This window comes from Nicotiana tabacum, chromosome 4 (genome assembly GCF_000715075.1).
Source record: "Nicotiana tabacum cultivar K326 chromosome 4, ASM71507v2, whole genome shotgun sequence".
NCBI classification, from domain to species: Eukaryota; Viridiplantae; Streptophyta; class Magnoliopsida; order Solanales; family Solanaceae; genus Nicotiana; species Nicotiana tabacum.
In genome coordinates this window covers 51736911-51751329 of record NC_134083.1, presented here as the reverse complement: position 1 = coordinate 51751329, position 14419 = coordinate 51736911, and the positions used below count along the sequence as shown (strand labels likewise).

At 38.0% G+C, this 14419-nt stretch overlaps 1 protein-coding gene across 1 annotated transcript; it reads left to right on the top strand.

Moving 5' to 3' along the window:
* The first annotated feature begins 647 nt into the window (after positions 1-647).
* LOC107832492 (V-type proton ATPase subunit C) lies at positions 648-13452 on the top strand. The gene is made up of 11 exons (XM_016660345.2): positions 648-915; positions 1021-1089; positions 1389-1516; positions 1593-1692; positions 2820-2887; positions 3851-3992; positions 4234-4350; positions 4530-4655; positions 12297-12380; positions 12479-12558; positions 13071-13452. The coding sequence occupies exons 1-11, from the start codon at positions 796-798 to the stop codon at positions 13165-13167; spliced, it is 1131 nt and encodes a 376-aa protein (XP_016515831.1). The 5' UTR covers positions 648-795; the 3' UTR covers positions 13168-13452.
* Positions 13453-14419: the final 967 nt, after the last annotated feature.

Below are 14419 nucleotides of genomic sequence, written 5' to 3'. Positions count from 1 at the left end.
AATAGACCCTCTTTATATAGTAGGAGAGTTTTACCCTAAGAACAATTCTATGAAAGGTAAAAATTCTTCGTTTAACCAATCACTGGTTTTGTGCCGATACGTGCCGAGATCCACGCCATGATATCCGTCTGGTCACTGATATCACACCTTTTTTTTGGTCGTGCTCAGCTACGTGATCGTGTTTTCCGAGGCCTTTGGGATTCGAACCGAACTCGGGGTTATGGCCCCGATACTTCTCGAGGTCGGACGCTTTGCCTGGACCCCGGCTCGAAGTGCTCCTGGTCTCGATTCTGGTTCCCTTCCGTCACGTCTCTTGCTCCGTTTGCTTCATCAGAAATCGAGACATCTCATGGGCTCGGTTTACCCGTGTACACAATTCGTTAGCTCTTTCTTTATTTTGTAAAATAACAAGTATTTTAGAATATAATTATTTTTGACAAATAGGAACAAAGAGAATAAATGACATTATTATTATTTGGAAAAGTCAAAAAAATAGTAATCCATAAACATATTTACACCTTCAAATATGTATTCTATATCTACTTTTACCAGTCATGTGAACGTTTAGGCCCGCGGTTAGGTCCCTTTTCACTTGGCACCACAGATTCTGTGTAATTTCAGAAACTATGAAATGGTACCTCTTATATGAAAGAACAATAACGCACAGTAAGTCACACCTCACAACTACATAAGGCCCAAAAGGGGAAATTTTTTTTCAACGACTCGTAATTATTTATCTGTCCGGAAGTTGTTTCTGCTTCCTACATCTAATCAAAAGCAAAGAAGTGTTGAACAATGGCTTCGAGGTACTGGGTAGTTTCTCTTCCCGTTCAGCAAAACTCATCCACTACTTCTCTATGGAGTCGTCTTCAGGAATCTATCTCCAGGCATTCATTCGATACTCCTCTTTATAGAGTAAGCTCTCTGCCCTTCCCTTAAATAATGCCAATTTTACTGAGATCTGCCTTCAACGACTTCAAATTTTTTGGATCACCTTCAGTTTTCTTGTTGAATTTGCAGTTTAACATCCCGAATCTCCGTGTCGGCACATTGGATTCGCTTCTAGCTCTCAGCGATGATCTCGTCAAGGTGAGCTCTCTATTTTTATTTTCTCTCTCTACATTTTTTGATTTGTTCTGTATTCCAATTGCGAAGCATTAGTCACGTGTGATCTATATTGGATTGTTATAATTTTCTCGTTTTTAGTAGTTACTGGCTGCAATTTTACAATTGTGATTGAGAAATTTAGTTGTTTAATCTGGTTTTGATTCGAGGGATACGTAGAAGTTGAATATCAACTGACAGAAGCTGTATTTTGTAATCGAGAAATTAAGTTATTTTGTGTGGTATTGATTTGAATCATATGTGGAAAATTTGAATTTTTGCAGTCAAATAGCTTCATTGAAGGGGTTTGCTCCAAAACACGACGACAGATCGAGGAATTGGAGAGGGTTTCTGGGGTCCTTAGTAGCTCTCTCACTGTGGATGGGGTTCCTGTTGACTCGTACCTCACTAGGTATATATCACCTAGTTTGACTGCTTTTGATATGTGGAATTATCTTTTCTGACAAGAAATTTGTTTTTGGTGGTAGGTTTGCGTGGGACGAGGCAAAGTATCCTACAATGTCACCTCTTAAGGAGATTGTGGATGGAATTCACACCCAAGTAGCCAAGATTGAGGATGACCTTAAGGTATATGTGAAACAAGTAATTTTGTGAGGAGCAGTAATTGGGTATAACAATGTAGGAGATCTTATTTATCTATTTTCCAGTTTTTGTTGGATGGTGGTGGTGGTAGTGGTGGGGATATTCATTTCAATGCTTAGATATAATGTTTATGATACAAGTAACGATTAGGCCCATATGTATATGTGGTATATGGTGAAGTAAAACGAAGAAATAGAAGAAATAGCTCTAATTTGCAATGTGAATTTAGCACAAACCGATGCTCTAGTAGACAGAGAATGGGGATTTTGAAGAAAAGAAGAGCACCATAAGCGAGGGAGAAAGCAAAGACGAATTAGCATTCCTTAGTTCACTTTTTGCCATTGGTATCATGTGTTTGCCCTTTACAGAATTAAATAGTGGAGTTGGTGCTGGTGGTTGTGCTGTGTTAGTGGATAGTAGTGCTAAAACGTTAAATTCACATAAAGTTTTAAGTGAATGTCTTAATGATTTAAGACTTTGTACCATATCTGACTGAATCAGACCTATTCCGAGCAAATAAGTGATTGTTAAAAGATAAAAAACAAATTAAAATGGATTGACATGTAAATGATTCAGATTTAGATCTCCATTAAGTGGAAACAAGTGGGGCCTAAGATAATTTCTCTTTTCTTTTTTCTCTGTTATCTGCATGTTCATTTTTTCTGGATAACCGAAAAATACTCTATGATTTAGATGGCCCATCCGTAGTTCGCCCACAACCATATTGTCCAAATTTATGTGACACATTTCCCTTGTGTTTCATCCTAATTGGTGCTGTAGGTCCCTAACAGTGAAGTGCATTAAGTACTTGTTGAAGATACAGTGACATGTTAGTTAAACATTCACTATTTGGTTCCATTGATTCCCAGATTGTGCTTCCCTAGAACATAACTATTCCTCCTTAAAACAATCCAGTAACATCCTTTTGTCAATTAAGTACAGCATGGTGGTTTTGAGAGTCTTTGTTATTTTTTGTTGGTGACAGTTTTCTATGAGATACTTATTGGATTAAATGTAGAGTATCTGACTGTACTACTAAGAGTTTTTTAAGCATAGTATTGGATATATTGCTCGAACAATGTGTTACAATATCTGCTGGTTTTCTATGACAGGTTCGTGTTTCTGAGTATAACAATGTGCGTAGTCAACTTAATGCCATCAATCGAAAGCAGGCGGGAAGGTATGTAAGAGATGAGGTTCCATTGGATAAACATGGACTTCCAGTAAATGGTGATTTATCATTTTTGAGTGTTCAGCTATGTCATTATTGATGTACATCAAGGAACCTTCAATTTCTGCCTAAATGTTTGTCCAAGACACTGACAACATATATGGACATAATAGTGAAATTTAAAAAGGATAAGAAACTTGAGAAAGGCTATCTCAAAATAGGCACTATTAGACATGGGAAGTTTCTTTGATAAAGAAGAAACATGGAAATACATCCATGTTGTTTTTGTTAAAAGATCAGCAGATGTAAAGGTGGCACTCATATTATCTGGTTGGTTAGAATTTTACACCAAAAAGAAAGAAATGAAGAGAGAGAGAGAGAGAGCAGCTACTATAAAAATGTACCTTAAAACAATTATATTCCTGTGATCTGAATTAATTTGAATTTATGTGTGGGGGGTGATAGACGACTTAATTTAAAAATAGTATGTGGTTAGTTAGGTTTGCATTAGGTATATTGCTTCAGAGTGAAATCTTAGGGACTGTAGGAACTCCATCTACAACAACAACAACAACAACATACCCAGTTTAATCCCACAAATGGGATCTAGGAAGGATAATGTGTACGAAGACCTTAAGACTTTACCCCTACCTTGTGAAGGTAGAAAGACTATTTTCGATAGACCCTCGGCTGAAGGAGGAACTCCATCTAGATGGGAGAAATTAAAATGGAACTTCCATACAGAGTGCTAGATTCATGTTGCTCATAGAAACTTGAAAATCTTTTTCAGAAGATTGCAAAAAGTCTGAAGTTTGGTACTCGGGTCTTTGAACTTATTCTTGTCAAAGGATAAGGGCACTCTGTTAATAATTGTTTCTTTGTTATTTGGAATTACTAATCTGGATTGGTATAATGGTTTTTGAATTTGTATCCACTTGGCATTCTAACTGACGTGCTTGGTGTTTCTTCCAGCTTAGCTGTCCGTGATCTGTCCAATTTGGTAAAGCCGGAAGATATTGTTACCTCAGAACACTTAACAACTCTCCTTGCTGTTGTTTCCAAATACTCACAGAAAGACTGGCTGTCAAGTTACGAGAATCTTACCACCTATGTGGTAAGAACTTTGTTGGATACAGTTTATAGCTTCACATATCTTTCTATTTACTTGGAATGTGTCTCTGCTTTGCATAGTGGTCCCTATTGTGGCATTGCATTTTGGATTAGTTTGATCTTCTTCAAGGACAAGCTAGATTTCTTACTTATTTCTGGAAATAGAAAACGTTTTTCTTTCTTTCTGAGCTCTTTATAGTGCTATCCTACAAGTTCTACTTTTTCATTTTAACTAAATTGTTTAGGTTCCCAGATCCTCTAAGATGCTCTATGAGGACAATGAATATGCTCTTTATACTGTAACATTATTCAACCGTGATGCCGACAATTTCAAGATTAAGGCGCGTGAAAGAGGCTTCCAGGTGAGTTTTCTTTACCTCTTTCAAGTCTCTCTTCCCCCACCAGGTGGGAAAATAGCTTTTCAATATATAAAACTGTTCTGTTGTGTCCGTATATATGTATATGTAATGTGTGGTGAGAAGTACTATTGATAGAGGAAGGCCTTATCTAAAGAGATGTCTTATTGGTACATTTGATTCAGATTCGCGATTTTGAACATAATCCGGATACACAAGAAAGCCGGAAACAAGAGCTGGAAAAACTGATGCAAGACCAAGAGACATTCAGGAGCTCTCTGCTGCAGTGGTGCTATACCAGTTATGGGGAGGTACTTCCCTCTTACTATTGGAAATCTAAGCATTTCTGGATGCATTTTCTGCTAACTGTTAATTATATTCATAGACATATCTTTGGCGCTGGCTTTAAATTTGAAATGCTTTGCAGTCTCGAAGGAAATGAAAAAGTGAACTCATTTGTCATCAGCCAAAAATTTATCTTAACTGCATTGTAAGGATCTTTAACTGCATTATAAGTATCTTTAAGTCTCTTATGCACTTCACTAGTTTGGACTTTGAGCTAACAAAATAACCTATCACATTATGGTTGTTGGTGAAGTCTATGAGTTATCTCAAGATCACTTTACAATCAGATGCTAACTTGGATTTTGACTATTTTAAAGATACAAAATGAGTTTACTCCTCTAGGATTTATGATCTGATAGAGTTCGGTAGAAGTGAAATGCTTACGATATTCAGGAGAATATATTCATTAATTGATCGCATGAACCTTCAGAATGAACTGTAGGGGGAGAGAGGGAGCCTTACCATTGTCCTGGGAGCAAGTCTCATCTTACATGAGCAGCGTGTGAATTGAGGGAGCATGTGGGACTAGAAAAAACCTTTGCAGTCTTTGTTTTCATTATCTGGAGATGAATTATGGAAAGAATAAATGAAAAACAACCATAACCTATCAAATAAATAGGCTATTTCACCTTCCCCCCCCCCCCCCCAAAAAAAAAAAAAATTGCATTCTTTATTGCAAAAACTTTAAAAAACAATGATTGAAGAGACCTAAATTATTTACCAACCAACAATGAAGACATTAGAAAAAATAGAGAAAATGGGGGGAGATCTTAAAGCGGAGAAGGGAACACGCTGTGGTGGGAGGATTTGCCCAATGTGAAGTGATATCAATTAAGTATTGGAGTTCTTTGTTAATCTTTTCATTCTTTTTTTCATTAAATGTCGGCGGATCATTTCATAGCCTTCCTCTGCCAGTGAAGGAGCTATTAAGCTTTTCAGTATTTTGACTGCGCGAAATGCATCATGGCTTGGAGTGAAGACAAGCTCTTAATTAGTGGGGAATGGGTCAGCAAAACATGTGATTTTTCTTTTTAACCTCTATTATCCTTCTTAACAATTGCCTAACAAACACCAAAAGGATCTGCTCTTTTTTCCTTCTGGGCACAAGTTGGGTGTGTGAAAGGGCAGGTGTTAGTTTCTGGTTGCCAGTGCATAACGTTGTCCTTGCTCTTGTTTATGTTCAGGCAAATAGCTTAAGGAATCTCATCTTGTACCTTGATTTTTTCCTTCTTAAATCGTGATTGAAAATAAAACAAAAATAAATACGTGGTGGTTGTTTTCAGCTCATCCATAAATTGTAAGCTGAACTAGATAAAATTTTGCGGAAACATGTACCTTGGTGGAGCATAACGTGGCTGGAAAACAAAGCGGCATGCCACTCTAGGAGGTAGCGTTAGCGCTCTGTGTGAGTATTTTAACCTTGGTGGTTGTTTTCAGTTGGCGCATTATAAACACGGCTTTACATACCTCCAGTGATTTTCTATTTATTTACGTAACATAGTGGTCAAAGGCTAAATCGTAGATAAAGTGTTAAACTTTATTAAGGTGGACTGGATCAACTTTTTCTCTTGTGAACTTTGTATTACATATTATAGTACTGCAAAAAACCTCGTGAAATGGATGTATCGACTGGTTAAAATATGTTTTACCAAAAAAGTTGATTGACTGGTTTCGTAGGAAGGCAAGAATAGAAAAAGTCCATGTTATGGTTAAATGAAGAAATTATCACATCCCACAGAAGGTTCAAGTAGCACAAACAGGAGACAATGAAATAATGCTGCTTAAGATCGTTTGTTCATGTTCTATGTGGACCTTCAAATGCATTGGTCGTAGGTGTGATACTGTAATAATTAAAGGTGTTAGTAACGAACAAGGTTGGCCTAAAATTACATGGGAGGAAGTCGAGTAAAAAGACTTGCATCTCTTAAATTCATGTGTGCTTAAAGAAAAATATAACACAAAAAAAGCGAAAGATCCATATAAGCAATACCAATTAGTGGGGATTAAGCTTAGTTTGGTATACTTACATTTGGACCAGCTTTACTAGGCGTTCTTTCTAGTTTCTAGTTTGTTTAGAGATTTTTATTTTTGTAAATAAAGGTGAAGAAACCTCTAGTTTGTTAGGAAATCCGAAACTATTGAATATTGGAATGAATTGGGCAAGTGGAGCAATATGGATATCGATGATTTATATAGCCGACACAACAAGCATGGGATTGAGGTTTAGTTGTATGGTTAAATGACTACCACTCCCAGGCTTTCTTTTTGACGCCAACTATGCTTATAAGGCTATAACAATCAACAAACATTCACAGCTTTAGATTTGTCATCCATTAAAACTGGAAATCATTCTAATCGCTGTTGTAAACAAGAGAAAAAAGTGTAATTCTGTCCCTGAAATTCATTTCACTGGTCGTCTAACTTTTATCTGCTTTTAACATTTGGAACTTATAGTTATCTGCATTTAGAAAATGTGACAGTTGATATGTGCTAAAAAAAACTAGTGATACTTTTGTTGTTTTTTCTTCTGAAATTTGAAGAAAAGAGAAGGAAAAGGAAAAACAACAGAACAACTGTGTGCCATCTCACCCTTCCAAATATTCCACCATTACTGCCTCCCATGGTGACCCCCTAATCAACTGCTTCCTGCCCCCCTCCCCCTCAACCTACTGCCTTCACCCTTTGCACCTACACCATCCTTTGTCTCTTATCCTCCATCTCATTCCACAACCTGCTCCCCCATTTTTTCCTAACATAAGTTGAAGGACAAAGTGTGCCAGTATGAAGCTATGATGCTTCATCTTAAAAGAACCCACCAACTATGACCTCTTTCACGTCTCTCTGGAAAGCTATGAACTGTTTGACAAAAAACTAGTTGGCGCAATTAGAAAAGATATTACAAGATAAGAGAAAATTAATCAGTAACAATAAAAAAATAATCAGTACGCACTCTTTTCACCAGAACTATGATCATATATATGGTTTAAAGAGAGGATGAGGTTGGAGACTCTGTCGTGGGGCAGAGGGTAAGACAAGGCGGTTAAGGGTGTCCAATTTTTTTGTTTAAAACAGGAATTACCAACTCTTCAAGTTGGCTAAAAAAGATATAGAGTAGTTAATTTTGCTTTTGGTTTAGTTTCTGTTGCATTACCTTCTTGGTTATTCAGTTTGTTTGGCAAAGTAAAATCCTACCCGGTGATAAAAATCACAGGTAAATTTTTGTATGTTATGGAAGCAGATAACTGGGTATCCAGTTGGTTAATCTGTACAAATAAATAAAGCTACAAGCTCGCAGAGGAAAAGGAAAAACTGACTGCTTTTCCACATGTACTGTATCTTTCTTTTAATAAAACATTTGCATGTGTACTGCTTTTAAACTCCAATGTACTCTTCCTGACTTACTGAATCCCATGGGCCAAAAATGGATCATGTACACATTCAAGCACTTGCTCTCTCTCTTTTATGTTTTTTATTCCCTTCTATTAATTCTAGAGACATAATACTGATTGACGAGATGCGAGGCGGTGTTATCAACAAGTTGGAGGTTTGGAGACAGACCCTAGAGTCTAAAGATGACATAATACTTGGAGTGCAAGTTCATCGACGTGACGGAGGGAGCGGACATGGACGTGAGACTTGATTCACAAGTCATCCCAAAGAGAGTAAGTTACAAGTATCTTGGATCTGTTATCCAAGGGAATGGGGAGATTAACGAAGATGTCACACATCGTATAGGGGCGGGGTGGATGAAACGGAGGTTAGCGTCCGACGTGTTGTGTGACAAGAATGTGACACCAAAACTTAAAGGTAAGTTATACAAAGTAGTTGTTAGATCGATTATGTTGTATGGGGCAGTTTGCATGCCAGTCAAGAACTTCCTTATCCGGAAGATGAAAGTAACAGAAATGAAGATGTTGAGATGGATGTGCGGGCATACCAGGTTGGATAAGATTAGGAATGAAGATATCTGAGTAAAGGTGGGGGTGGCCCCATAAAGGACAAGATGCGGAAAGCGAGACTTAGATGTTCGGACATGTTAGAGAAACTTAGATGCCACAGTAAGGAGGTGTGAGTGATTGGTTTTGGTGGGTGTGAGAAGAAGTTGTTGACCAACGAAAAGCATAAGAGAAAAAAAGATGGACGAAGACAACAAAAAGGGGACACTTCCCTATACTAAGTGACACCAAAGTACTCTTTAAGCGGATTTGAAAGCATCAGAATGAATCAGACAGAAGGTTCACCCCTCACCTAGTCTCTCCCATTCCGAAAATATCGGAGAAAGTCATGATAGACGGGGTTATTTCGCCCTTGCTACTGTAGTTGAAGTAGCATTCTCCGAAGAAATTATTCGAGTACTGTCTTCATTACACGGGGATGCGGATCGGTCAGACCGGCTCTGTCTAACTGCAGAATTATATACTCTAGGATTTCTGGCCTTAAGCCTTGTTCCCTAAAAGGGGATTTGCGTAAAATCGGAAAAAAACGACCAAAGAAGTATTGGAGAGAGGTGATCAGGCAGGACATGACGCAACTTCAGCTTATCGAGGACATGACCCTTGATAGGAGGGTGTGGAGGTCGAAAATTAGGGTAGGAGGTTAGTAGGTAGTCGAGCATTTTTCTATCCCGTACCGGGATTTTTTAGGGTTAGTCTGATAGTGTCTTGTTCCTAGATTGCTATTTGCTAGTATTACATGTTGTTTTCCTACTATCTTCCGCTTCGATTTACTAATATTTTTCCGTTGTTACTGTTTGTTGTTATTGCTTCCTTCCATCTATTTTTCTGGTTCTTAGATTGATGTTATTACCTTTCTGGCCTTTGTTGTTGATATTGCTTGTTTCTAGTGTTGCTTTTCATCTTCTTGAGCCGATGGTCTATCGGAAACAACCTTTCTACCTCCCAAGGGTAAGGGTAAGGCCTGCGTACACACTACCCTCTCCCAGACCCGACTTGGAGGGCTCCACTGGGTTTGTTGTTGTTGCTGTTGTGTCTATTACTTCTAGAACTTCTATACTAAATTGAGATATGCAGCAGAATTCATCTGGAGAAGTCAATTTGCAACTTTGTGATTGCAACATAATTCGCTTCTTGCAATTACATCCTATTTGGGAACAATGTTCATTTTGTTTCGAATTCTAGTATGTTGTTTTTCTACCAAATATTTATTGTTTGATTACTTAGAAATAGGCACGATATCAAGTGTTCCCACTGGGTTTTTTGTTGTGTTGTTGTTGTGTCTATTAATTCTAGAACATCTATACTAAATTGAGATATGCAGCATAATTCATCCGGAGAAGTCAATTTGCAACTTTGTGATTGCAAAATGATTAGCTTACAACAATAACAACAACAACCCAGTATAATCCCAATAGTGGGGTATGGGGAGGGTAGTGTGTACGCAGACCTTACCCCTACCCTGGGGTAGAGAGGTTGTTTCCGATAGACCCTCGGCTCCCTCCCTCCAAGAATTCTCCACTTTGCTCTTGGGGTGACTCGAACTCACAACCTCTTGGTTGGAAGTGGAGGGTGCTCACCACTAGAGCAACCCACTCTTGTCGCAAAATGATTAGCTTCTTGCAATTATATCCTATTTGGGAACAATGTTCATTTTGTTTGGAAATTCTCGTCTGTTGTTTTTCTACCAAATATTTATTGTTTGATTACTTAGAAATAGGCATGTTATCAAGTTTTCCCATTGGCTAGTCCAACTTTAATGATGTGGCGCACCAAGGGTTGAGGCAAGGCATGTAGATGAGATCTCATTAGAGTTTTGAATGAGTAAGCTCATGATTAAAGATTTAATTAGCGCCAACTTCAGGAGAAGAAATTAACTCTTTGGCCTGGACATTGAGTAGAGCCGACTTATGCTTGGCTCACCTCACTCATATTTCAGCTCGGGCCAGCTAGGCTCTTTTTTGGTAAAGATGAGCTGAGCTAGCTTGGTTTCGTCAAATTTAACAAGAAAAATCACATGGAACAATAATATTACTTTGCATTTCATTTGACATTGTAAAATTGTTAAGGAAGAGGACCAGATAATTTATGTCATCTGAGAACCGTATAAACTTGTTTACGACATCTTTACATCCCTCTAATTTGGTTATTGAGGACTAATAAATAGGCAGTCGCATGTCCAATAGTTAGTCAATATATGATTTTGGTTACTCAAAACGAAAAATCAAAACATTTGGAAACAGGAATGAATGTTTGATTCGAAAGTGAACTGACGATTTGAACACCCCTAAAGGGAGTATCAGTCGGGGATGAGGGGGTGCACAGTCATGTAATTCGCTTGACGGGGCCAATAAGTCATGTTTTTCAATCTAATTAGCACGTGACAGCAATCTTCATTGACCTATAACCCCCAATTCATGCTTTCCCTGAAAGCAGTCACAGTTCACTGGTTCATCTGTTCCCAGTTTGTAGGATGAAACAAATTTTATGACAGACAGGTACATGTGGTTCTCAAGTCTGTTGGTGCTGTTACACCTTATAAAAAAAAGTCTGTTGGTGCTGTTAGATGATGATAGTGATAAGCATTCAGAGATGGCAATAGTTCAAAGGAGGCTTCCAGGGAGACTAGGGTGGTGAAAGATGGGGGAGGGTTCTAAATTTCTATAACATGGATTCTGTTAATGAATTATAGAGTCAGTCACTAAACCTACATTTTTTTTTCCTCGAGACATCGAACCTACATTGTTATGTTCAATTTTAAGCTATTGTATTTAAGAGCCCATTAGAAAACTAGAAATACCTATGGCCATGTCATAGCAATTCACACAGATACATTTAGGCGTAGGCCATAATGAGTCCATATAACATAATCCACGTAGTGGAGTGTGTAGTTTGTTTCCAGAAAGTACCAATAATATCAACGTGTGCAAAGCCAATTCAGGATTGATTTGCAGTTTCTTTATCAATTGTGTTAAGGGACGTGAAGGGAAGTGGCGTAAGCCAGAGGTTAAATTTAACATTGTGTTAGGTCAGTCCTTGCAGCAATTTGTCCTTCACTTACCTTAACTAACTTATCATGAGTTTGTCCAACTTCAGCAAAAGTAGAGTAGTTTCATGCACTGCGCACCTCTCCATTTGGTTGCCTGTTTAGATATTAAGTGCACTCCTTGACTAGAGGGTTCTAGCACACATTTCTTTCAGATGAGTTTATTATCACTTCAAGAAAAGATCTTGTATGTTTCCAGGGATGTGGAATCATAATCTTTAGGTAGCTCCAATTCATAGAGCATTTTTTGACTCAATTGGGTGATGAGCAGGAAGACATTGATTCGGCGCTTCACTGCTGAACCAATAAAACCAAAGTAATGACTAATGGTCTAAGTGCGCTCTTGTGATTTCTGCTCTTCGACTGCTGTAAATTGTAAATTACCCTTTAGATTTCGCAATAGGATTCCATCTCGATCCATTCTCAAAAAAAAAAGGGGGGGATTCCATCTCGATCTGGGTTCACTATTTCCTTTTTCTCAATGCTGATTGATTTATTTTCATTTCCAACTCACCCATATTGTATTTTGTAGTTACTGAGATTGAAACCCATATTGTAGTTGGTGAGATTGAAACCCTTGTCTAAAATGTCCTGCCATCATTCTACAGGTTTTTAGCTCCTGGATGCACTTCTGCGCTGTGCGTATCTTTGCTGAGAGCATTTTGAGATATGGCTTGCCTCCATCATTTTTGGTATATTCCTTTGGACCCCCAAATATTATGCTTATCAGCTACTCGTTTTGTTGTATTTAGATTATTACCATTACTTAAGGACCGACATAAATTTTCAGTCTGTTGTATTGGCACCCTCCACCAAAAGTGAGAAGAAAGTACGTTCCATTCTCGAGTCACTCTGCGACAGTTCAAACAGGTATGTCAATGTGATAACGAAGTCCATTCCTAACCCCAATTTCCATTGCTCCCTCCCTGCTGTAAAGAAATGCCTATTTGCTCTTCTTAAAAGAACTGGGTTTATAGGCATGTAGTAATATTTTTCCCTGTACTCCACCAAGAAGGAACGTGTTTAAAGCTTTTGACATGTTAAAAAATTGTATTGCATGACTGTTAATGGTGTTTATAAGCACACAATATTTTCTTCCAGTCTCCGCCGAGCAGGGACATATATCATGCTTATAACATGGATGCTATTTAGGACTGGTCCCGAGTACATTTATTCCATTCTATCTCTACGTGAGGCTGAAAGTTCTGCTAATTGTCCATTGAGCATATTGTAAGAAACAAACATGCATTTGTTTAGTTGCAATACGCCACATCTATGTGGTCCTTTGGACCTACATGTCTTTCTGTTCAACACTGACTGACGGTTATTAAATGGTTTATTTATCATGTTCCCCATTTATACTGTTTTTCATTCAACTGCAGCAATTTCTGGAAATCTGAGGACGAAGGAGGAATGGCTGGTTTTGGGGGTGATACAGAGGCTCATCCTTACGTCTCCTTCACCATAAATCTTGCTTGAGTTCAATGAATTGCTTTTTCTGTCCACTGCAATTGGTTTGAATCTAGTTGCCATCAACAATAAGGACAGGTTGCGCACTTGTACAATAGAGAAGATTGTTCAATTATTTTTTTAATATTATATGTTTATTGTAAAACATATTTTTTTCCCCTTCCTCTTGCCTCCTTTATAGGGGTTGATTGTATCCCAAATCTTAGTCCTTCACTGGTTGAAAATATTTTAAGGATATTTTGATATGTATTGGGAACGTTTTCCCATACTAAATGTAATTTGTTCTTGTTTTAAGCCTGTATGTCGTTGCTTTCTTGCAATATGATCCTCCTTGGTCTATTGTGATGCGTTTTCACTCTTAGCTAGCTTGATCTTTGTGAGTTGAGACGAGATATAGATGCTATTGGTTTCTCGATTGTATGAAAAGTTTTGAGCACATGACAACAGCCAAACCAAGCAATCATAAATTGACTAGTTTTGCGCTGTGTTGTCTAGCTAGTGCAGTTATCTTCTTTATTCGGCTTTATGGACAGCCAATATGAGCAAACTTACATGGATGGAGTTAATTACCAAAATGACTGATTATCATTAATTGTTTGAGAGCATTGAGAGTTAGGTTGTACATTCTTCTTGGCGAGGAAAGTGAGTAGGAAATCGGGTAAAGTAATGAGCAGGAACCCGGTTAATATCTGCAAAAACTGGAACCTAAAGAAGGAAAAAGAAAACATTTCCAGCAGTACTTAAATGCATTTATGCAGTTGATTGCGAAAAACAGAACACCCTGCTCTTTTACCCTACCTTTGGAAAACTTTAGTGCAGGTGCAGCTTATGTCTTGGAGGTTGTAGTATATGCTTGAGCTTAAGCGGAGAAGGTGAGTATTCATATAGTTGACCGCAACTTGTTTAGGATTGAGGCGTGGTAATAATAGTTGTAGTTGTTGAAGGTAGTAGGGTATGGTCCTGGCTAGTTGGGATGAGGATCTCTAGCCTTCTAGGCTGTAGTTGAAAAGGATGTTAGGGCATTCTCAGGTATGTCTAAACTCCAAAAAACTTGGGTTCGGTTCATTGCTCTGCAATGTATCCTCTTTTGGTGTAGCCCTGTAATCCAACAAAATGACCCACATGCACCATCAATGATCAATTGGCCCTCTTAAATATATATATTACATGTTGGTTTTGTCTAGTTAGCTAGTTGGCAAATGATGAGCATTTTGTATAATATTTCGGTTGGAGAACTGACGTTCTAAATTAAAGATTTTTG